The sequence below is a fragment of the Corvus hawaiiensis genome, chromosome 16 (genome assembly GCF_020740725.1).
Source record: "Corvus hawaiiensis isolate bCorHaw1 chromosome 16, bCorHaw1.pri.cur, whole genome shotgun sequence".
Classification (NCBI taxonomy): domain Eukaryota; kingdom Metazoa; phylum Chordata; class Aves; order Passeriformes; family Corvidae; genus Corvus; species Corvus hawaiiensis.
The window spans coordinates 5,057,085-5,082,380 of NC_063228.1; the positions used below are offsets into that span (position 1 = coordinate 5,057,085).

Genomic DNA, 25,296 nt, shown 5'->3' on the forward strand with positions numbered 1-25,296 from the left:
ATAATAATATTAATAGCAACAATTTCAATTGATATTCTGGTGACGGATCATGAACATATTCTCTATATCAACAATGTCAATTTTGCTCTAAGAACTGATGAAGCCACATGATGGCCTTGGCAGATCTGCTCATCACTATGCATCTGTTCTGCCCGTGACAAAAATATAATTTTTTTTCCTCTCACAAGCCCTATTTATCCCATCTTTACCCACAATGACATCAAGCACACCAAGCTGCAAGAAGTCAAAAGAGTATCTAACCTTGTGTCAATACTTTTTGCTCTGGACACATTAAAGAAGTGAATGGCTTCTCACATTCTCACACTAGAGACCTGAGAGGATGGAAAAAACCAAAAAAAAAATCCCAAACCACAAAATGGAACAGAAACCACATGACCAAAGCAATTCCTATCTTGGCCTTGGTCTCCACCATTTACAGCATAAAAGGAAATGTCATTTATGGGTGAAAAAGAGCCTGCAGATACACACACCCAAACTCCCAAGTACACCCAAGTACTTGTCATTAGGCTCAAACTGAAGAAGCTTCCACCCTCGCAGCTAAATCCTGCTGGAAATCCCATAGCCCTTTCTCGAGAAACCATTCCCAGTGGGATTTGTCTCCCCCTGCTGCTAATGGGGGATTTCCAGCCCCTTGCCCAAACTACCACAGGCACCCTCCTAAGAACAATCGTTACAGGACATTTGGAGACTCGTGACCAATGTATTCCCTTCTAACACACAGACAGAAAATGGGGTGGGGGAATAATGAGGGCAGGCGAGAAGGAAGAAAAATCCCATTCTGATTACAAAGGAATTCCTATTCCAGTAGTTAAAAAACGAGGACAGACGTGACAATGGAAGCAAACATACAATGAAGCTTTTGTCCCCAAACTACTTGGCTCCCATACAAGGAAAAGAGGAACTCGGGTTGGTGGGGACTGGCTGGGGCAGGGGAAGAGCGAGAGGCTGATGTTTGCGAAAAGAAAGCAAAATTGGTTAGTCTGCTTTAAGAAAGGCTGGGAAGACAAAAGCAAAAAAAAAAGCAGCCTGCTATTGTAGAATCCACCCACTCACTTCTGAAACGCTCTAAGACCCAGACAGGGATTTACAACCAGCACTTGTAGGCACTGAGTATAAAGCAGAAAACACTCAAATGCCTAGAGGCAGCTTCTCTGGTGCCAGAGAAGCAGCTTTGAGATTGCACAGGGTTATGGTCAGAGCTGTTTTCTTTCAACAAGTTTGTTACTGCTGAGTCAGCCACTGAGCTGGGCATTGCAGACCATAGGAAGGCACCTGTACACTGCAAGTTTCAGCTCTAGTCAACAAACCAACGTGTTTTACTTTTTAACAGTCACACAACTTCCTGGAGAAACAGAGCATTCAAGAGCAGACCAATAATCCTACAGCTTTGAAGCCAAAATAACAATGATTAAAAAGAAGCTGGCGTTCAGTTGATGCCAAGACCAGGGTGAAGAAAATGCCAAAGCTGAATGGGGTTGTTTTTTCAAACAGTGTCAAGGCACATTCAGAAAGATCACAGTAATGTAAAGCTGCAAAATTTTGGTGATGGTTTAAGAACTATTTTAAAGATAATAAATTCAGTTTAAACCCAGCATATTCCATTTAATAGCTCGCTTATACTAGGGAAGAAAGAGAGTGCTGATGCAGAGGTTTTCTTTAGCCTGAGTTAAAATCAGTTCAGAAAAGATTTATTTTCTCAGAGTCCACTATATCTGGCTTCTATTTATTTACACAAGTCTATATCCAGCAAGGGTTTAAACTAAATGAAGGTATGGGTTTATACATATCATATGCAATTACAAATTAGGCATCTCCTTAAACCACCTCTTTCTTTAAAATGTTATGTAGTTTTAAACTTTTTTTGAAAAGGAATAGTACAGTTGCTTATTCCCATATACTCAGGCAATCAGACATCTACTGAACTGAGAAGGAAGCAATGGAAACTTGTTCAAGTTACTACAGTGTTAATAATTTGTTTAATCCAAGCAGCATTTGTATCCTTGAGACCAATGTACTACATTTAAAAACCTTTTATGCAGCCAAGTGCTTTTTGCTAGTTACAACTGAGGCAGTTTCTAATCCCCTGGTGATGCAGCCTGCACAATAAAATAACAGCACCCAGATTTTCACGTTGTCAGTGCCACAGGTGCAGGACTGGGATGGAGTCACAGTGTTTTCGTGACACTCATGGTTGCACTACTGACAGGGTAACAGCCCTGGTGCCTGCAGCAGCTCCAGCTGCTCCAGCAACACTACACAGGTTCCATCAATGGCATCCAAAAGGATGCACCACGGAACTGTAGCACAATGTTGAAGATGACAGCATATCAAATGATCACTTGCATGCCTCTCTGCTTTGTTTCTCTGGGGCTTTTTTATTTTTTTGGTATTTCCTGTTTAATCCTCTAAGCCAGGGAATGCAGAGGTAGGCCTACTACTTTTGGAACACTATTTATTCAACAAATGGGACTTTTTCCCCCCTCCCCAGTTTGATACTACTTTATTGCTAACCAGCACAGGAATGAACCTCCCACATGATCCCCATCTGAATCTCCCTCGACAAACAAAATCCATGCTTGACCACAGCATTTCCCAGGGATAAAAAACAAACAATCTTAACAGGCTGCTGATGCCACTATTGCTTACTATACTGGATTCTCTTAGCAGTTGTTTCATGGTAAATTCAAGTTCCCCGTGGCACAAACCATTTCTATATTTCACATTTGAACAGTGCTTAGAACAGCAAAGCCTGTGTCTACAGACGCTAGGAATAATGGAACAATTAATCCATCCTCTCTCCCCCTGCACATCCTTCCCCCGCCCCCAGTGCTGTAACATGGAAATTGTTTCATTTTTAGCCTAAGGAAGTGAGGTTTATTCAATCATCCTGTGACAGTTTTACTTCACCATTTCATTTATTCTTCACCTATTTGGCAGTCTCATGATACTTCAGAGACAGATTTCAAAGATATGCAACAACAAGACTCAAACAGGCATCTTATTAGTGGAGACAGACAAGTACCCAAGGGCTGCAACATGAGTTTAACTACAGCATCAGACACTAGAGAACCCACACAGAGAAGCAGCATCAGGGAATAATCAGAATTTCACTATCCAATTTCTCTAGTTCTCATTTTCCTTCAGCTGTATCTACTTCCCTTGTGAGAGAGTCTAAGGGAGACTATACAAAGCCACGTTTCTATCCTTTAACCCCTCTAATTAAACAATGATAACAGTAATTGTGCTACCAGGTTGTTTGGATCAGTATCCTGTTCCACAAAACAGGGAAGAAAAAGAGAAGAAAAAAAAAAATCCTCTCTATCTTGTACATACGAAGAAAAATGAGTGGATTATGAACAGCTGTCAGAAACATATCCCATACCAGAAGTGCAGCTATTTTGGCACAAGAGCATGAAGACCCAACAAGAAAGCAGGGAAGAGAGCACATTTTTACTCTGTCATCTTTCAGTTGCTTATCCAAGTTTCACTTGCAGACGTCAGGATGAAAAGAAACAGCCAGGGAGCAGCAGCCGGAATGGGTGCTGCATTCACTTCAAAAGAGCTGCATGCAGGAAGAGTTCGCCAGTATCAATACAGTGCAGGCTGGCAGGACTGGAAAGTTACAAATTAAGTGTGCCTTCATCAGTGACCTACTATGAACAGATCTACTGAGCTGCTAAAATATTTTTAGTTCAACCAATTCCTGCCTTTTTTGGTTTCTCTTGCTCTTCCAGTTTATCCAGTCATGCACTTTTCCACTCCCTCTTACTGCCATGTAGTTTTTCAAGTTTGGATCCAATTACCACTTGTTTCTGCTGCTGAAAGTGCTCAGATTTACAGCACTCCTACAAACAGCTAACAGGGTGGCTCCATCTTGCACGTAGCAAGATGTCTTTCAGCTGAGGCGAGATTTATACAGCAGAACTTTCTCCTCCCACCACAGAGACGGATGTACTCACCAGCTGATACTCGCTCCGACGGCTGAAGGCTTCCTTGATTCCCGAATCCCTCCAGAGCGCACCCAGGGCAGGGACATAGAGCTGGAAGGTGGCAGGCTCGATGGGCATTCCAGCTTTGTTTTCAAAGGCCATCAGAAACATTCCGTGCTTCTCATTCTCTGTGTACTGCCAAGGGATCCCCAGTTTGTCCCGTGCATCAACCAGAACCCTGCAGCCCTAAAGAATGATTCAGATAAGAAAGTCAGTGATAAAAAGATTAAAGTGTAAGAGAACAAGGACTTGAAGGTACTTGAAGATTATTTTTTTGACACTGTTCTGGTAAGACTGAACTCAGGAGAGAATCATAAACACTGTTTATTGCAACATCTCCAACAGAAGTAAGATAGAGCCTGCTTCTGTAAGCAATTTAGCCACAAAATATTTCCCCAGGTGGAAAAAGTATTAGCGGCAACAGCTAATGGCAACAAGCAGTGCTACCAACAGATAATGAAAGTAAACATCAATGAGAGTATGAAAAGTGTCTGGGAATTAAGAAAACTGTCTGGGAACTAACGTGTGATCAACATAGCTCTAGTTTTAAAAGTAACACCATGCCTGAAACCATGTTCTTCCATCTTTTTCTTTGCATTTGGGTTTTAGACACCAAAAAGGACATCCCAGCTTTCTCAAGCATTAGGGAGATCAGAAGAGCATTAGAGGACTGAAGATACTGCATAGATTCCAAAGCTACCAGGCTGAGGAAAGCAGATCCAGTTTTCCTCAGAATCAGCTTACTTTTTGAACTTGCCACACATTCGCTAAGCAATGTGTGACAGGTAGGTTTTGCTACTCTAATACTGCAAGAGAAATCTGGAAGCAAACCTACCTAGTTCTCATTTCAGTTCAGGATTACTGAGCTGCTTATTTTCACATTTTTGCAGTTTTTATGGAAACTTAATTTCATATTCATGGCAACAAGCCAAACACATGAGGTTAAGGAAATTCTAAGCTTCAGTCTTGAATCCAACTTCACCTGCAGTAAATAGCTTCCAATGGCCAATATTTATTTCTCAATAGCAAGCACCATTTTAGTAATGGATAGAACTGCTAATGGTGACTCAGCATCTCAAGTACCATCGAGTTCACAAGTAAAATCTGTGGGTTATATTGAATTACTTTTCTCATTGTGTTGATCTTTGGATTTAGAGATATGAAAATAAATAAAATAAAAAAATCTCCAAAACTGAAGTTCTGTTTCCACAGCTATTCACATGAGCCTCCACATTACTGGACTGATCTCTCTTTCTGCATATTTTAAGCTATCAAGACTGCATGTATGTTTTCTTAACACTTGAACCTTTCTGCTCTCCAGTCCTTTAGCATCACCACAACAGCAACTTCCCAATAGCAACTAAGATTAGAGAGGGAAGTGAGAAGCAACTTAGTGGAGTGTCACAGAATAGGAATTCAAAGAAAAGTGTCGTGGTTGTCACTGCCCAACAGTGCTCCTGAAGTGCAGCTTCCCAAAAATGTAAATATTTATGATTCTCTACTGATTGTTACTTCTTTTTATAAAGTAGAGAATATATCTCCACAATACCACAAAAAGACTAAAATCAAATATATTTACCAACTGCTGCTTTAAATCCCAGACATAACTATTTAGTAACTCCATCATACAGACCAAAAGCCAACTCTCATTCCTAGTTGCAGAGTTGATCCCTTTATTAACAGAAGTCTTTAGATCGTTATTTGAACTAACAAACAGAAGCATGAAAAACCCATGTAGAATGCTCTGTCTCTGAATTGCAGATGCCTCCACGACATCTCACAGCTTCAGACACTTTTGCAAACCATCCCTTGCACACACCCTCATCTTGGCTGCAACTGAAAGGCAGGGTCAGCTCCCCACTATGCCCAGTCAAGAACTTGGGAGATTTTTCCAGAGCATGGTGGTGACTTGAGACCAGCAGTACACAGTTATTTCTAGGTGTTTCATGCCAGGTTTGTCTTTGCTCAGTGAGAACTGGTGTGTATAAAATGGTGAGTCAGCACTGCGGGGGGGACAGTGATCACCATCTCCCTGGCCACTTCCCCATGGATCACCATCCCCCACGGATCACCACCTCCCCACACTGCCCCGGGCCCCGCACAGAGCTCCCAGCCCACGCAGCTCTGACCTTTCTCCTGCCTGGGCGCAGCTCTGCAGGATCTCCCCCAGCTGCTCAGCTCCAGCTCTGGGGCTGATTTAACTCTTCTCCATCTCACAGCCACTGCAGAGCATCTCAAAGGAATGGCTGCAGGACTGCACAATTCCTGCTTGGATAAAAGAGCACTGGGACCTCAGTCTAAGTGCACTTCCCCACACTATCACTCTGACTTTCCCAGCTCCCACTGGAGACACAGAGGTTCTCAAGAGACTGTTTGTTATTAGGGAAAGTTTCATTGTTTGTGTGGAGAAAACCACAGAACAGTTTCAATCAAGGGCATAGAGACTGCTCCAGTCCCAGAATAGTCACTTATCTGCTGGCTGCTGCTCGTTGGAAATGCAGGTCTGACCCTCCCTGAGGCAAGAGAAGGAACTAAACTTAGGTCCCACAGACCCTGTGGGAATGCATTAACTACTGTAAGGTCACCCATGGGGAGCACGTGGCATCAGCACCTTCCTCTCAGTGCTCTAGAGACAGAGGTGTTGCCACCAAGTCACATGTGGAGCCTGATCTGGGACAAAGTGATTCAGTAGTAGGACATCAGCATCAGCACTGACAAACAGACACACACTGAATGAAGAAAATAAAAAAACAGGATAGAGGTTAGCAGGAATCCTGTCCTATGCACACCCACAGGAACAGCACCTCTCAAATTTTTTAGAACACATCTGCTTCAAGATGTGTCTCTAAAACACATCAGGAATAAAAGCTTTACATAATGAGTAAAATAGTCAATGTTTCTTCCTCCCAACTCTTAGCAGTTAGAAGTGTGACTCAGCAAAATCCTCAAGAAAGTGAATCTAAACTTAACATTTCTCCATCTCCACAAAACAGTTCCATAAATGCTACAAACAGATGTCAGAAAGATGAGGAGAAACAGAGAAATCACTAAATTTAGATCCTATGTACTGCTCTTCTCGCATCTCAGACTTACTGGTAACACTGTATTTTGCAACCTCATCAAGCATTTGATAATCCTTGCCTCATTAATCTGCAGAGCAAGCTACCATAGGAAAGGTTTCCTCTCACTGGAAACACCAGCAAGACACTTTTCCTACCCCTTTCCTGACAGTTTTTCTCATTTTCTGCTACTATAGAAAATGTCAATTCACTCTTTCATTCATAAGGCTGAACACCATCAATTACCATTCTGTTTTCAAATTTGGAATATGGAAAAAAAATGAAGCAACAACTTTAGATGTGGAATAAACTTCTGAACACTTCAACTAATTTAAAGCTTTTATGCTGCAGGACCCAGAATAAGCACAGATGGATAGAATTAGAACTCACAGATGAGGATAGTGTCAGGCATTAGAAAATAGCAAACCAGCAGCATAATGGAAGCACCAGCTAGGGAGGAAAAAATAGGAAATTCTCTGTTCCATTCCTTTCCTAATAATTTTTAATATATTCAAGTCACTGCATAAATCCCTGGCATGCACAAAGCCTGAATGGAATCAGGGTAGAAGAAAAAGATGTAACAAGAGCGTGATGTGATCTACTTCATGAAGTATTGCATCTTACACAGAAGAAAACATTAAATCCAGAAATCCACAGATTCAAAAAAAGATAATTAAGGCACAGTATACAAGAAACTTACAGAAATTACAAACCACTTGCAGAAAGGAAATAGACAAAGACTGTTTTTCTCCTTCCCCTTGCTAGACAAATATGATTTATCAAACAGCAATTTGAACTAGAAACCTACACAGCTCCGGCCAGACAAATGCATTTACACAGGATGTTGGCCAAAAGCAAAAATGGACTCAAAAAGCCATGAAGACAAATAGGTAGAAGGAAAGTCCAAAGAGGACTATTCGATTACATTCCAGATGCAAATCCTGGCTCAAGAAATTTCCAAAACCAAAGGCTGCCAATAACTGGAAGAGCACACCAAAGGATTACATTGCCTTGTGCTCGTACCCGTTTTTGGTTGTGGGTTGTTTTTTCATGTCATAGACAAAGCCCGAGCTCCTTGGCCTGACACAACACAGCTGTTTGGAGCATGTTTGCTACTCACCAGCAGTAGGAAGGCTTTAGGAGCATTTACACAAATGCTCATTACTGGGACCGGCTCAAATATAATTTTTCTCCTTTACTCTTGAAAGCACCCTAGCTTTGAAAAAAATCCAGGTTCTCTTGTATTTTTAAATAATAATTAAATGAATTTGTAGGAATTATTAGAAAGGTTATCACGAGCTAATGTCAATCGAAGCCAGAGATATTTGCCCATACAGGAAAAGAAGTGTTGCAGTATCTAAAGAGCAGCATGATTTAAGCACATCTTGTATCTGTACTTAGACTGCTTCATAAAACACAACATTCACTTTTTAAATTATTCACATACTCCAATACTTGGATTCATCATCCTTAAAACCTCACACCTTTGACCAGATGGACCAACACAGAGGCCAAGTGAACACCCCTCAGTTAAGCACCATACACAGAATTGGCACAACAGGTCTGGGGGGCACTCACTCACAGGCAAGGCCAGGTTCTTCCATGCACACACCAGCAGTCAAGTGATCAAAAAAACTGATTATTCCAGTCAGTGTCCAGAGAGAAGATGCAAACCTGCTCAGAGTTTGTATACAAATAGAAGAGTCTCCTACAGTGCATTTTCTCAAAATAATTTTAGGGAACTGCTACTGGGTCTGAGATCACAGACCCAGCAGTAACTGTTACACATGAAATACTACAGCAGCTACTTTTTACACTTTGACCATTAATACACTGTTTAACCTCACAGCAACCCCCAAAATCTCCAGCATCTACGTACCAGTTATGGACCTTATTGTCCTGAGAGAAGTGCTGATCCCTGCTGAGTACTGCCTGGGGGACTCCAGGTCACAGCTAACAGGCACTGCTGTCTTCTCCTATGGCTGCAAAGCAACAGGAACACTGCAGGCACAGGGAGATTCAAACTTGTTTCCTACTGAGTGCTTTTCCTGTTGTTGACAAGGAACTGGCAAAAGTCTGGGGATCTCATCTCACAGAGACCAATATAAATCTGAGCTACTGCCAACAGGATTGCTCCCACCTCAACCTGCAGATATTCCTTGGAGCCAGAGGAACAGTACAAGGTGATGCAGCCACAGGAACACAGGTCCAGCTGCACAATTTTTAAAAATAAAGTTAGCAAATATAATCATATGCACTGTTTGTAAATTGCCATCTGAAACACTGCAGAGAAGGTGACCTACTACAAACAGAGTGATAGCACGACAATCAGATTTTTACAGCACACCATCATAAAAGCATTAAAAGAGTTTTTCTTTGATCTATGTCCTTGGAGCATTACAGCCAAGCAGTAGTAGAGAACCCAGTGTTATTCAGGATAAGGTTTCACACTGCAGAGCAGTCAAACTACAAGGTACCATCAAAAGGGACGTCTTTCCTGGCAGTGGAGTTCCACCCTGTCCTGATAGGTTTGTCATTTGCCTGAGCCCACAACCCAGTGAGCAAACATCACTAAAAACCTGGTCATTTATATAAAAAGTGATTTCCATTGCCTGTATTAGTTTGCTGTGAGGTGAGACACAAGGGTAGGGGTGGGAACAGCACCAGTTGGCCCAGTTAGACAACGAAAAGGCTCCCCAGTTATGCATGTCCTCTCACCACTCATATTCCAGTACCACCCAGGTGAGAGCAGGGCAAACAGCAAAGATGACCTACCTTCCAGCCCAACATACAAATAAAAAATGAGAACAAAGGGGAAGTGTCATTTACCTCGTCCACAGGAACACAAATATTAAAAAACATTTGGATTAGCCACTGAGTCTCTGGATTGGGAGCAGCAGCGATGTCTGCTTGTCTGGAAACTCTGAAAAGAGTCCTTGTCTTTGACTGAACCCAGCAAAATGACGATAAATGCAGCAGAAGGAAAATACTCAGTGCAAACTTTACTTGTAACTCAGCACAGAGTAGACAGAGGATGACCTCAGAGATGACGACTGGTGCAGGACCTCACAAAAAGTTCCCAGTTAATGCTTTCAGACTTGTACGACCAGCTTTCTGCTTGCCCTGAGACCATCACACCAATATCAGCTCATAGTCAGTTCATGCTTTCTAAGAGAGAACAAGTAGCATCTGCAGTTCCAAACGTATCCCTGCCATGCTGCCCTCATGGATTCAGTACCCAGCACACGTGCTCAGACAGGGCTTTCAGTGCCAGGGTGAGACCAGCTCCCAACCTTCACTAGGCTGAAAAATCCCAGGCAAGTGGTGGAAACTCATATGGAAACTCTGCAGCCTCCAATTTTTTTCAGCTTTTTCCATGTTGGAATTTGCACTGAACTTACTTTTTCAGACAACGTGCACTAGGGCTTGCTCCGAAGTTTTCCTGCAAACATTTTTAACAGCGCAATTTGCTAATTTTTTTGCCAACACTGTTTCCAAACTAATTAGAAAAATGCATGTATAGTCAACCAAGTGAATATAATGTAACCTCCCAAATTTAGTCACTCCAGTGACTAAACTTTTGTCTGGAAGACATCAAAGTATGTGCCTGCAGTCTCCAGGGACTAAGTCATGTTCTGCAATACTAATGACTACATCTCAAGAGCATTGTGAGCTCCATTTTGGAACAACTATGAATAGTTATCATTTGCTACTGATCATTACTCCTCTTCCAGTATCTGCCATAATGAAGAGAGACTGCTGTCTCCTAGCCCAACCAAGAGACACCCCAAATGCAATGGGACCACCAGAGTTGACAGAATTTACATTTAAGACATAGAAAATACTGGAAAATACTAACTAGAAGTTAGTAAGAGGTGCATTGATTAAATGAACCCAGAACAACAAGATCAACAAGACTCATCAGGGGTTTTTGTCTTTTCTACATAATTTAGTGAATATTATTTTTCTTAATAGAATAAGCTCAGAGCAGAGATAATCAGAATTAAAAAGCTGTTCTATTACAGAACTTTAGCACTTCTATATTAAATTTAAAGGAAAAGGTTCTAATTAACCACAGTTCCTACACTCTCCCTGCCATTCCTCTGAGAAGAGGCTGTTCCAGCAGAAAGGAGATTGACACTGTCCTGAGACCAACTACTCAAACAGCTGGATCACAGCTCTGAAGTAACAAATGGAGTGTCACCATCATCACCTCCTAATGGGCTTCCAAATTCATTTGCATGTAAACCCAGGGAAGTGTGGAGTAAAGGTAATTTTAAGAGTAACTGGGTTTTACATGATGTATTCCCCCTGAGTTTTTAGGCTACTGGAAGAAATATGCTTACATTATAAATGAGCAGTAACTTGGTCACTTTCAAGTGTAGCTCCCAAACAAACTGAGGAATAATCTGTTTCCATATCCCAGAGTTTGCATCTGTACCTGGCTGAAACCTGAAGGTTGCAAAAGAGTTTTCTTGGTTTGTTTGTTGACGACAGGAGGTACAACCACCTTACTTCAGCCACCATAAACACAACTTAAGTAAATTCAAGGTACACAGAGTCCCAGCAACAGTCCAGATTTAGTATTAATTGCAGAAGTCTAAAGTTATTCTTAAAACTGCCTTCAGCACAAGCCACTTACTTTGCTTTACTGCCACTTATATTCCTGCTATCAAGGAGAAATGCTCTCAGGTATCCCCTCATGTATTGCAGCTGCACTCAAAAGTCCCAAAGGACTGTTCCTGAAAGATCTTTCATGTTCAGAATCTTTCCTTGTTTTTTCCCCACTCAGAGCTCAGAAATGAAATTACACATAACTTCCTCTGCAGTCCTTCCCTCTGCAATTCCAGGCTTTTCAATTCCACAGTCAATCATTACAGCTCAAGCCACAAACAACAAGAAAACACTCATGGATGTATTGAAACCTTGAGCTGGTCTTTCCATTCTCAACAAGAAAACTAACATTACCAAAAGAGCTCAACAGATTATACTTCAGGCTTTTAAAAGCTGAACTTTTTCTCTCTTCAGATCGAAATCTCCTAAACAAGCTGGTGCAAGTACCACTCTGGTGCTTGTAGATTGCTTTAATTATTTTCTTATGCAACTAAACCAGGTTTTTTTAAGCAGCATGATATTCACATACTTGAAACAAAAATACATTTAGACAAGGAACATCAGAGTTGTGACTCGTTGAGTGTCTGAGCTCTTTAACTTTTATCAAAGGAACCAAGTAGAGTAGCAAGGCCAACCCATCTGTTTTGGATGGAAGGTATCAAAAGACTCCTGTAGCCACAGTTGAAAAGCATCAAAATACTCATGTAATACCACCACACACTGCTAAGATTTGAAATTTAAGGTACATGAAAGTTTTCCAAGTTTCTCTGCATAGCCAGGAGTCACCTTAAAATTCACGCCTCAGCAGCCAGACAGCCCTGTCCTAGGCACTTTCCTTTTCCAGGTGGGTGTGCTGAAGTCCTGAAGCCTGTGTACTCATACCAGAACATTAACACTACTGCTTTTCACTTCCATCATCAAAAGTTCCAAAAAGTTACTTTGAAACTTAGCCTGGATTAACAAGCAAAACCCGAGTTAACCGATGACTATTTACCTTAAACCAAAGCAAAACTCCTGTATTTGAATACCATCCCACAAATGCCAGAAAAAGCTAGCAAGGCCCTGAACCATCACCTGTACTAAATGGAAAAGTAAATTCTGTATCATAGGTTTATTTTACTTCAGCATTTTGTTTCTAACTAGGGTTTCCCCAAAATGGGAGATGAGAACCAGAGAGAACAGGGTAAGCAAAGAACGCGGCATTAAGATGATATCAGAAAAGCAAGGTGAAAACTCAAAATAAAGTGGAAGCTGACACTAATGTCAAATTACACTCAGCACTGTTATTTTCAAAGAGGTTTCACATCGTGTTCTCTGAATCAGTTTCTTCATTCTCCATAAGCTGTACAGTTGCCTAAACACTACTGCAATAAGCATTTTAGAAATATCCAGCACTGTTAAAGAGAGTAGGAATGCTCCTCCTTCAGAGTTTAGTCATGGCTGGAAAATGAAAATTTACCATTTAATCCCAGAGATTTACACTGCATTTCTAACTCAGATCTCAGTGTTGCAGAAGCTTAGCAGGACCATTGTTTGATCATGCTGAGGACTGTGTGGAAAAAGGGGCTAAGGTTGCTGCAGCTGTACTTGACAATGTCACACAGATTTATATGCTACTTGATAGGATCACTTCCACTTCACTTTGTCCACATACAGTATGATAAAAATTCATCCGAGATCTTTTACTGTCAGCTAAACACATGGTGATCTTGGCTTCGTTAAGTCGTAGTGGGTGATCATGGAACTTCCTGAAAAAGTAAAAAGAACCTGTAGTCTAAACACTGTTACAGAAAGAGCAGCAATCACGTGCACTTGACAATTTATTTTGTCAAAGAAGCTAAATAAGTTTACTTTAAATACTAGATGTTTATCCACAGAACAAAGTTTAATGCAAGCGAGTATTATACAATTACCCTAAAATAAATGCACTGACAACATCACTCTGTTTTGAAAGCCGTTATTCTGTCTTGGTATTTGATTTCTTCCTGATGAGTATGGCAGAATATCAAGGTGTTATCAGGTTTCTTCCTGATGAGCAAAAATGCAAACAAAACATCTACTGCCTTCCCACCAGAAAACTCTTCTAGTTCCCTTTGTTTGTTCTCCCTCCTTCTGCCTACTTTTTCCACAGTTACTATTCCCAAGCTATTCCCCAAAAATTTATGGGGGGAGTGTAAACTGTATTCTTATATGCAAGAGCCACCTGTGTCATCTGGAGAAGCAAGGGAAGGAAGAGTCTGACATGTACCAAGAGGAGAGCCCTAACCTAACCTTAACACTCCCAAATCACCATCTACAAGGCCAAAAGAGCAATCGATCCGCTGAACCATATTAACTCACTTTAAAATTACTTCCAAATTTTATTTTCAGGATTAAAAGAGTTTAAAAGATTCAACTGACATAGTCCAAGAAGTGCTGTTAACTATCAGAACACCTGACTGCTACCTCGAGGACCCAGATTCTACTTTGAATTCTGCAAATCTGCCCAGAGCCATCCAGCAAACAAGTGTTTCAAGTGTGTGACTCTGCCTCCCCTACTACAAGAAGGAGACACTTTCCTTTCCAAAGCACACTAAGTTCTACTGCTGAAAGCTCTACACCTTCTGCATACATAAAATATTACATCATTTTACCATAACTGCTACTGCTTAGACAACTTAAAAAGGAAGGAGTCTCAGATTTTTCCATTTTCACAAACTGCTTCCCTAAAAGCTTTTTCTACTACTTGAAACTAGTAGCAGTAAAAAATAAATCACAGGCAGGACCACAATAAGCATTAAGACCTAAAATAAGACTCCTTATTTCTAGGCATATAGATTTAAAAAAATTGTAACACTCTCTTTGCTCACATAGCTACAATCAGAGAGAAGTTTCTGAATTTCAACTTTCATGCAGTTAATGGGCTCCAGCCTGAAAATGGACAAAAAAAAAAAAAGGAAAAGAAAATTAGACAACAATTTTCCTGTTCATTAACAGAAGTGAAAGCCCTTTATGGACTAGCAGCGTTCTTAGAAACAAGAGTCATTGTATGCATGCACTTATTAAGTGCACATAAAGCTTCTATTTAAACACAAATCTGGAAACTCAAAAGTAACTCGTTATCTTTAACTTGCACAGTTCCCTTTCCTTTAACTTTGTATGAAATCTCACATAACCTCACAAATCCATGCCCGCAAAAGAATGGAGACAGTCCTACAGAAAAATATAGGCAGGAAAGCAGCATTTCTTTTAGGGAAAGATTATGAAGATGAAGAGAGAGACACTCCTGAGTGAGCTTTTTACGTATCTTCAGGTATTTTCTGAAATGTGATCACTTCTACCTGCACAGGACATCAAAGCTTGTAACCCTGAAAGAAACAGTATTTGCCAAGGTTGATCTTCCCTAATTTGGGAAATATGGGTCTGTAGACCAAAGGCTCTACCAGCAAGTTTTATATTCTCCAGTCAATACAGAAATACGCTGCCAGCACTATAAAGCCTGCACACACACTGAACAAAAACTTTCCTGCAAAGGCACCAAACCAAAGTTACTTCCCTTTCAGCTCTAGGTTTGATAACGGCCCACACTGCCCAACTCCGCGGACCTCCACTCCCCCATTTCTGAAAATGTACCAAGGAACAACCACTTGCAGCCACAGCATCCGTACAAGGACCCCTTTCTTGTCCCATCTCGAGGTACGCAGACTGGGGATACTTTGCAAAAGTAGAGAAATTCCTCCTAATTTCTTCAAATCTTGAAGTTTCTCCAATTCCGACTTCGAGGATGCTCTCATAATGTTTTTTCCAGAAGGCAGGCCACACCTATATCCTCTTTCCTCTGCGTTTCCACAAAGCTTTTCTCAATCCCCTTTGCAGGGAAATTTTCTTTGAGCCTTTTTCCTGGAAGCTTTCAGCCGGGTAACGCCGGAGCCCACATCCCCCGGCCCCCCGCAGCACAAAGGTCCCCGCCCTCCGAAACACCTGCACCGAGACCCCTTCCCGGGAGGAGGGAGCACCGAGAGCCGCGGCGGGGCAGGCGGGGGGCGCAGCCGCCGCCCCGGCCGAGCGCTCACATCCTTTTCCGACGGCGGCTCGGGGCACGGCCCAAGCTCCCGGCGCTGCGGGATGTGCCGGCGCCGGCCTCCATCCCCCCTCCGCCGCCCCTCACCTTGAGGATGTTCTCGTAGATGGTGGCCCGGAACTCCAGCAGCGCTTTCTGGTCGAACTCGCGGCCGTGGATGATCCGCATCTGCTTGAGGAAGGTGGACTTGCCGCTCTCGCCGGCGCCCAGCAGCAGGATCTTGACGAGGCGGCGCACGGCGCGCCGCTCCCGGGCCAGCATCGCGTCGATCTCCCGGCTGCGCCGCCGCGCCTCCCGCTCCGCATCGCGGCTCCGCTCCTTGCCGTCCCTCCGCGGCTGCTCCCCGGCGCGGCCCGCGGCCTCGGCCGGCAGCAGGCAGCGGCTCAGGGTACGCACCACGCCGGACATGGCGGCGGCGGCCCGGCCGGAGCGCTCACAACGCCGCCGCCGAGACCCCGAGCTCCGCCAGCATCGGGCGGAGGCCGCCGAGACGCTGCGACCGGGAGGAGGAGCAGCCGCAGCCGGGGGCTACGGGCCGGGACCGCCCATTACCCGCTCCGTCTCGGCGGAGGGAGGGAGCGGCCGGCCGGGGGAGGGGTGGGGGCGGCGGGGCGCGGCCCGAAGGCCCTGCCCGGGGAGGGGTCGCGATCGCCCCGCGCCGCTCGGAGAGGGCTGCGCGGGGCCGGGGGCGGCAGGAGGCGCCCGGAGCCCTCGGCGCGGGGTCGCGGCGGTGCCGCGGCGGGGCGGGGGACGCGCGGCCCCGGCCCCTCACACAGCGAGCACCGCCGCCCGCGCGGGGAGGAGCCCTGGCCTCTCTTACTGGGCGACAGCGCTGTCGCTCAACACCCCCGTCCTCCAATTGGAGATGGTGGCGCGCGGGGCGGGGCCAATCCGGTGACGCGGCGCAGGGCAAGGTGGGGCGGGGGGCGGGGACAGAGGCGCGAGCACCAATCAGCGGAGAGAGGGCGTGGCCTCGCTGGCGGGGGCGGGGCCTGAGGGACCGAGGGAGGAGGCGGGAGCCCCGCCCGGTGAGTGACGTCACGCCGTGCCCCGTGTTACTGGCGTGACGTCACGGCGGCACCGGGATGACGTGCGGGGCAGCCGCGGCGCCGGGGCCGGGCCGGCGGTACCGGGGCCGGGGTTTGTAGCGTGCGGGGAGAACCCAGCGGGGTTCGTTCCCACCAGAGTGACCGAGCGGCCAGGTCATGCAGTGACGTAGAGAAACGTCATCGCTGACGTCATCAGAGAACACATGTGCATGGCGCTGCAGCATCCTTAGATCCTTACTCAGCCAGATTAAACTGCACAGGGATTTGTCTCCGCAGACCGGGCTGCCCCTGGCAGCTGATCCCGAGTGGATCTAGCCTCTCCTTTGGCATCCGAACTCCAACACCCAGGGTGAACCTGCTCGTCTGGGACACTTCAGTCCTTGGCTGACATGGGGTGTAATTCCTTGCAAACACGCTGGAGCAAACCAGTGCTGGGCTGATGGCGAGGTGAGGATTAAAGTATCAAAGTACATGTTTGAAAGAGAATCCCCCTGGTCTCGTGGTTAGGTACTGGAGGGGAAAAAAAAAAACCATTTTGGGAAACAGTTGGTGTGTGATCACGGAGCAGTGGCTGGGATCCCAGATCTTCTGGCTGCAGAATGAAATCATAAAAGACAGGCACATGTCCTCTGTTCTATGAGATTATTTGTCCTTTCTGCATTACTTCTGTCTGTACTTCCAATTATTTATGCCATAAACTTCTAGTCCAGTTTAAGTTTCCAATAATTTATCCTCCCCAGGCTTGCTCCAAACACCGGGGCAAGTGACACAGAGAGCTGAGGGAAACTATTAGGATGACTGGGATTTCACAGAATATTAAGGATGCTGAGAATCACAGAACGGTTTGAGTTGGAAAAGACCTTACAGATCATCTCATTGCACCCCCTGCCATGGACAGGGACACCTTCCACTATCCCAGGTTGCTCCAAGTCTTGTCTAACCTGACCTTGGACACTTCCAGGGATGGGGCAGCCACAGCTTCTCTGGGCAACCTGTGCCAGGGCCTCCCCACCCTCACAGGGAAGAATTTCTTCCCCATATCCAATTTAACTCTACCTCTCTTCAGCTTAAGGCCATTCCCTCTTGTCCTGTCACAAGCCCTTGTCAAAAGTACCTCCCCTGCCTCCTTGTAGGTATTGAGACATCTCAAAAAGTCAGGGAGTCACGATTTAAAAGAAAAACAATTAAAGAAATCCTTTCATGGAAGTGAGAATCCCGTGTGAGGATCAGTCTCACTGAGATGCTATTGTCAGCTCTTTCCCAAAGAACAAGTGTTTTTCCCCCTGGCAAGAAGAGACATTTCAAAACACATTTAGGTATTGGAGATTTCAGGAGACCAGCACAAGACTCTTAGTCCTGAGCCATTCACTACAGAAGCTTTCTTGAACAGTTTCCCTGCCATGATCTTACTGTTCAATTGTAGTTTGAGACTCAGGAGCTGCTCATTCCACCCATAAAATGCTGCTGTAGTTCAGGAGTTTCCCACTGGATGTCATGATTGCCCTGCCAGAACCCAGTAACACCGGCGGGGTGGAGACAAACAACCCAACCCCGAACCCCCCGTTCTCTGATTTTCCAACAGCTGAGCACTCAGGACTCCCGCTGGAATCCACAGATGTTAAACTGCCTGGAAATCGGGCCCTATGCAGCTGTGGAGTGCCCAGATTGGCGATTTCTGATTAGCTCGGTTTCTCCTGCCCCACTGGCTTTGTCTGTGCCCTACTTGAGGTCCTCTTCTGACTTCTGAGGTGCTGAGGGGTTTTGGCAGTGAGCTCAGTAGTTATGAAGTCCAACTCCAGCGACAGACCTGTTTCATGCGGGAGAGGGAAATTGTGCTATACAATAAACTAATGACATAAATCAGTTGCCAGACGTCCTTAGTTCTCCATGCATTCATCCATGAAAGCAGCTTTCAACAGCTCCCATCTAATTGTCAAAAGGAAAAGGTCCACCCCTCCCTCCCTCCATCCCCCGCAGCACTGTTGTTCCTCATGGAATCATTGGGAAGCGGCTCCCGGAGCAGGACAAAGCAGAATTCTGTTTGCTCCTGCAGCTCTGCAGCAGCCGGGGCTGGTGCTGTGCCCGGGGCCCGGGCAGGGCTCACAGCCACGCGTGACGATCCCACATTGATGGCCCTGCAGAAGTTTTGTCGTGAGCGTAAGCAGGAGGTGAAAGCGGCCCTGATGAGGGACAGGTTTGTACTCAGCCTCAGAGAATTCCCTTTTCCCCTTTATTACCTGCCCAGCTCTATGCGTCAAGATTTCTGGTTCATCTCCCTTATTTGGGCTTAGACTGAAATTAAAACAATTTATATTGATACAAAATAAAATAAATCAACATCAATTACTTCCTTTTTCCGTTCTTTTACTTTCTCAGTTTTTCATTTTTTCCTATTATTTTTCTATTTCTACTCTGTTTTCTTCTTCCCTATCTCTGTTTCTTCCTGTAACGCCCGTTCTCTTTCTGCTGATTGTCCAGCTGCTTCTATTCTTCCTTCTTTCATCTCCCACAGAGAGAAGGAAAAGACTAAAACATGGAAGAGAACAGAGAACTGGAGGATAGAAAGACAGGGCTGTTGAGGGCAACATTATTTCCACTTCCCCCCTTGGCTATGAGCAACTGAATTATGAGCAGAAAGATGGGGAGCTCTTGGAGGAAAGGCTGGGGAATAAACTTCTGGGGCTCTGGCCCTGAGAGCATCTGCAGATTAAAGCTGGAAAGGTGTCTGGCAGCTGGAGAAGGCAGTGGGCTGCTTCTGCTTGAAGACCTGACTGCAGATGGGAGTGACAAGAGGAGGCCCAGTGGGAAGGAGCTGCTGCCTCTCGAGCTGCGGGTGCAGCTGATGGACCCTCAAGTGTATTGAAAACTGTTTGCCCATAGCTGGGACATGGCTGCTGTCTCCCTGAGCCCCACCAGACACCATCACTGCCAGGAAGAACATTTTGCTCAGTGAAATTGGGAAGCAAATAAACCACAAGGAGGATTTGCCCCCACTGCAGTAGTAGCGCCTTGCAGCAATACCAGAGCTACTGCAAATGCAATCAAAACTCCAGAGCTTAGGCAAGAAACTGGAGGTCTTGACAGGACAGCAGGAAAAGGTGTGCAGTGATGGAATCAGCCAAGGTGATAAATCACCCTCCTTGTGCTGGGTGAGCAAACTGAGTCAGAGTATTGAACTGTTGCTACCACAGGGCAGGTGCACTCCTGGCTTAGCCTGGGTGATTTGAAGATGTCTGGGCCCTTGAATTGCTCATTGTGCATTCAGGCAGCAAAGCTTGTAGATCTGAAGAGCATTTATGATCTAAACTCCTTTCGCTGCTTCTCTGTCGAGACTGTGACTCTCTTTGCCTGAGGAGGTGCAGGAGTTTATGTGCACTTCAAGCCTTACCTAAGCTGGTAGTTTTGTCGTGTTAAAAGTGCCATGTTCTGCTTATTGCATTCTCGAGGTTTTATATGGCTTTTTCAATGGCCCTCTCTCTGCACACTCCCCATGGCAGAATGAAAAAGTGGCGAGAGGCAAAGGGAATAACATTCTCCTGCAGAGGAATGAACAAGAGCAGTTCAAACAGATCAACCACTTTCTAGCAACATCATTAAGTATATGGGAACCTTCTGGTACTAAAGTATTACTTTTTGCTGTAGGTATTGAACCCTTGGCTGGTTGTTATCTGCAAGACTTTATGATCCCTACTCTATTCTCTTTCTGAGAGATCCCAATTTTTTGAAGTGCTTGCAGTCTTAAAACTCGTGAAGCCAAAGAAAACTGAAGTAGTTTGGTACCTCTCAAGAAAAAAACCCACTTACTAGTGAATTTGTATCTCAATATTTGCCTTGTCCCTTTTAATGCCACTGGAAGGGGTGAGAGAACTGGGTTTATTCAGCCTCGAGAGAAGGTTGAGGGGAGAACTTATCACCATGTTCCAGTATTTAAAGAGTGGCTACAAAGAAGAGGGAGACTCCCTTTTTACCAGGAGTCACATGGAAAGGATGGGGGGAATGGGTACAAGTTATTCCTGTGCAGATTCTGATTGGACACAAGAGGAAAATTTGTCACAATGAGAACAATCTGTCATCAGAATAATGTTCTCAGAGAATTGGTGGATTCCCCAACATTGGACACTTTTAAGGTTCAGCTGGACAGGGTGCTGGGACATCTTGTCTAGACCAGTCTTTCACCAAGAAAGGTTGCACCAGATGATCCTTGAGGTCCATTCCAACCTGGGGAGGGATTCTATGATTTCAGTGTATCCTGATTTTTAATTATATTTTCTTTCTCCTTCGATAGCTCTGTGAATACAGAGGCTGCAGAACCTTTGGTGCATACTGTTTGTGAGTTCTCTTGCAGTGGATTCTCTTGCAGTGGCGCAGCCCAGCTGCCACCAAGCAGTAAAAATGCCATATTATGTCAAAGCAATTACTCCTGCTTCTCTTATTAAATTGGCAGCCGCTATTTTTTCTTTTCCGTGCGGTATTTTCATCTTCTGTCCCACAGAAGACACATTACTCATATACATAAAGTATGTGAGTCGTGACACTTCATGGAGTTAATTTTCAGTATTTTCAGACTGCTTGACAGCAGCCTGTTCTCCTTCATTACACACCAGCCAGCAAGTGGATTAGCTTACTTTCAAAACACAAAACCTCATATTAATCCACAAACAATTAATTATTGAGAGAAGACAAGCATATTTTGAATCCAGTCTGTGACTTTCCTACTTATTTCATGCAACGAGGCATGATCTGTGTAATTCCAGGCATGTCCTGCCAAGCATTCTGCAGCTCTTAGTGAAGACTGGATAATAGGAAAAAATCCTTTCCTATGAGGCCCTGGCACAGGGTGCCCAGAGAAGCTGTGGCTGCCCCATCCCTGGAAGTGTCCAAGGCCAGGTTGGACAGGGCTTGGAGCAACCTGGGATAGTGGAAAGTGGCCCTGCCCATGGCAAGGGGTTGGAACCTGATGGTCTTTAAGATCCTTTCCAACCCAAACCATTCTGGGACTTTGTGAAGTTACTGTGATTACATCCCAGGATGATGAACCTTGGTTCTGAGAGTGAAGAAAGATCAGAAATTGAGGTTCTGCTCCAAGGTGTTCCCTCAGAGGGCACAGAACCTGGGGCTGTGAGACCTGAGTGGGGCTGTTTCAAGTTCTGAGCTCTAAATGTGGGGACACATTCCAGCAGCAAAAGGGACAGAACTGTCCCTGTGCTGGCTCAAGTGTTCTCGGTGTACAGAAAGACCTGGCATTGCAGAAACAACTTAAAAGCAGACCTAAGTCCTGAAAGCATTTGGACCTCTGATTTTGAGTACAGAAGGCTTCAGCAATAAGGTTGAGGGGATTGAGCTTTGTCAATTTAGGTGCATTTTGTTTAGTCATCCAAGTCATGAAAAGTAATCGGAAAACAAGATGAGTGACATTAAGAGGGAAAAAAAGGCACAAATCTATAAATTGCACAAACAAAGCCAAAGCCCTGGGAGCAGAACCTCATGCATTTGCTGCCAAGCTATGTCCATTTTTTTCTGCATTGTTTTTAAAATGACTTTTCATCTGGTGGTGCAGAGCCAAATATCTCCACGGGCAACATGTATCTCCCCAAACTCGTTGGAAATTAGCAAGCCTTAATAAAATTTATGCATGGCTTGCTATTGCAGTTCCACAGCTAAAGGGAAAACAGATGTTCTCTTTAGTTATTCTCTTCATGTCCAAAGGAAAGCTGTTGGTTACAGTTTGGTTTTAACAAGGCTGGTGCTGAAAAGGTTACAAATGATGCAATTTTTGCAATCCTACTCCAAGACTCTCTGTGAACCTGAATTGCTGAGGTGACACTTGCAGATGCCTGTCACCCACTTACCAGCCTCATATTTCTTAACACCTCCACTTTAGGATGAATAAATGGAACAGAGTTCCCAGTATTTGCCTGAGATCACTGACAGGCTGGCGGGCCAGGCTCCGAGCCCCTTGGCTCAATCCACGGTGAAGTTCCTCAGCCTGGGCTGGTTTCAGAGGTGAGGCAGAACGGATGGATGGCGCATCTGAGAAGTGTCATTGGACATGTCACTGAATGGGCCTCTCCAGGCTTCAACAGGAAGAAGGGAAGAAGCCTTGATTCCTCATCTCCCTCAGCTGGCTCCCTTCGCTGAGCACACATGCACCCTGCCCACAGCATTCCCCACTCACACTGCAGATGGGCAATCTTCCCTCTTTCCATTTTTACACAAATATTTTCAAGATGTGCAAAAAATGATGTCGGCACTTACGGTGAGTGTTTGCCATCTGAAAGAGTTTGCCCTTGCAAACATGGAAGCATGTGTGCACATATATCTGAAATTCGTATTTTACTTTGCAGATGTGTGGCAAACACAGAGACTTTCAAAATGCTAATATTTGTTTGTTTCTACAGCATATTTATTCATTGCTCCCTCAACAAAGGATCTCAAGCCTTCTTTATTCCTCTGCAGCTACCAAATGGACATTGATATAAAAAACCTTCTCTCTATCCACAAAAAAATGTCCCAAATAACAGCAAATGCAGTAAATTGTAGACATTGGTTTAATACCCTTTCTAAGTGTTTATTCAAACAATCCTTTTTAGTCTGTGAATATTCATGGTCTTACAGATAATATGGAAGATAAACACTCACGCCACACCTAAATGCCACGATCAGCTAATTTAGGAATTATTGCTCTACCAAAAATGGAGAAGGAACAGGTCCTGTCACTTAAAGAAACGATAGCAAATGATGCAAAACCCAGGTGGCAGGAATGCAGAGAGGAGCTGGCAGGAGCTAACCAGATGAGTGATCAGCATTTTATTCAGACAGTGTTTCAGCGTCCACCCAGAGGAGATTAAGTATCCTGTCCTCTCAGTGCAGAGAAGAAGAAATAAATCAGCTTTTACCACAAGCAGGGTGGCAGGGAGTTAATTAGGAATGGAAAAAATATATTTCAGTTTGAAAAGGAATAAAAATGGACAAACGAAGGAACTAAAAGACACTGAAAACATGTTGGAACCCACCTGGGAGGCTGACTGAGAATCCTGCCCGGGGATCTGCAGCCACAGGGGACTGACACAACAGGTGATGCCGACAGCTCTCTGAAAGCTGCAGTCCAGCAGCCAAATGCTGCTGCTCTGAGTTGTTATATGAAAGCAGACATTTCCCATAACCTGTCTCATGTCAGAGTCTTTCCAACCACAAAGCGTAGAAAAAAGGCAAGGTTGCATAAAGAAATAGAAAGAACCTTCGTTTTCTTCTTAACGTAGTTTTTAAAAACCACAACCCTTGTTAAAGTCAACAGGAATTTGCTCCACATCTCTTCTAATTTGCCTCCCAGGATTTGTGCAAAACTAGATGATGACAGATTCTACTATTAGAACAAGCAAAACTACACCAGAAAATTAGCAGAAGCCACAAGCAGTAGAACAGTGGTGAAACCACCTTATTGCCCTGTGTTCAGTGATTTCCATTAATGATTTAACAGTAAAGGTCAATTAAATGAGTGGTAGATACTGATACCCGCTGGCCGTGGCTCTGCTCTGTGTTGTTGGAGCACATGGGTACGGATATGCTAAAGCAGGAACAGCTTCCAAAGGCAATGCACCATCTCCCCCCAGCCTGATCCGAGGTTAGATGTGCCTGGGGCATGTTCCTCTGCTCCTAATGAGTATCAGTTCCAAACTAAGGCTGCCAGTCCCCTTCTGTCAGCCGAAGGACAGTGTTCTAGGAGGGGTAAAGACTTCTGTATCCCTCTGGGATTAAACCCCGGGTACCAGGGGGTTTGGGGCATGTTGCCTTGCAGGAGGCAAAGTCCTGGTTGTCAGCTGAGGGGTGACACACACCTCTGTGGAAAATGGCACAGGGCCTGCTCCATGCCATTCCAGAGCCCTTCTTGCCAGGAATGCCGTAGGCTGCAGGTCACTGCTCAAGAGGAAAGCTTGGATGTAAATGAATGCATGAACATGGCTTCTGGCTGAAATATTTAATCAATGTGGAAGTGCCACCAGTGAATATCAACATTCCTCATTTTGGGTAAAAGCTGGGAGTCACATTCCAACAATATATTCAGAAAGCATCAATATATTCAGATTGCATTGGCTGATGCAGGAGCACAGGCTGTGGTCAATCACCATCCTGGTAATTTAGGAGAGTGCAGAAGAAGGAGTGCTGGCTTTTGAGTGTCTCCATGTCTGTTATTTATACACTGTGTCATCTGGAGCTGGCTGTTTGCTTGTAGCTTTGGGCTGACAGTTCCCTGATTCCAAAGGCAATTCAGCCCCTGACATAAAGCAGAGGAACAATGCAGAGTTCCTGTAAAACAACAGTGCTCCCCCCACTGCTGTCAGAATGCAGGGATTAGATGCAGAATAATGCAGTCCCTGATCAAACCTGCAGCTGTAATTCAACCTCTGGACAGTGCTGATGTCATAAATTTGGGAAGAAAGTGCAACTCAAGCGATTTGTGAACAAGAGCTGGTGAGTCCAATTGAATTACAGTTGTGGGAGCAGCT

General features: G+C 44.6%; 1 protein-coding gene across 1 annotated transcript in view; it reads right to left on the reverse strand.

The window, feature by feature from the left end:
- The window catches only part of GNA12 (G protein subunit alpha 12), a 41,444-nt gene extending 25,099 nt beyond the window's left edge, over positions 1–16,345 (reverse strand). The window contains exons 1-2 of the mRNA XM_048320563.1: positions 15,831–16,345; positions 3,981–4,196 (exon numbers count right to left, since the gene is read on the reverse strand). Of these exons, the coding sequence (XP_048176520.1) occupies positions 3,981–4,196; positions 15,831–16,151 (537 nt within the window). The 5' untranslated portion in view covers positions 16,152–16,345. The remainder of the gene's footprint in view (positions 1–3,980; positions 4,197–15,830) is intronic.
- Between the last annotated feature and the right edge of the window lie 8,951 nt (positions 16,346–25,296).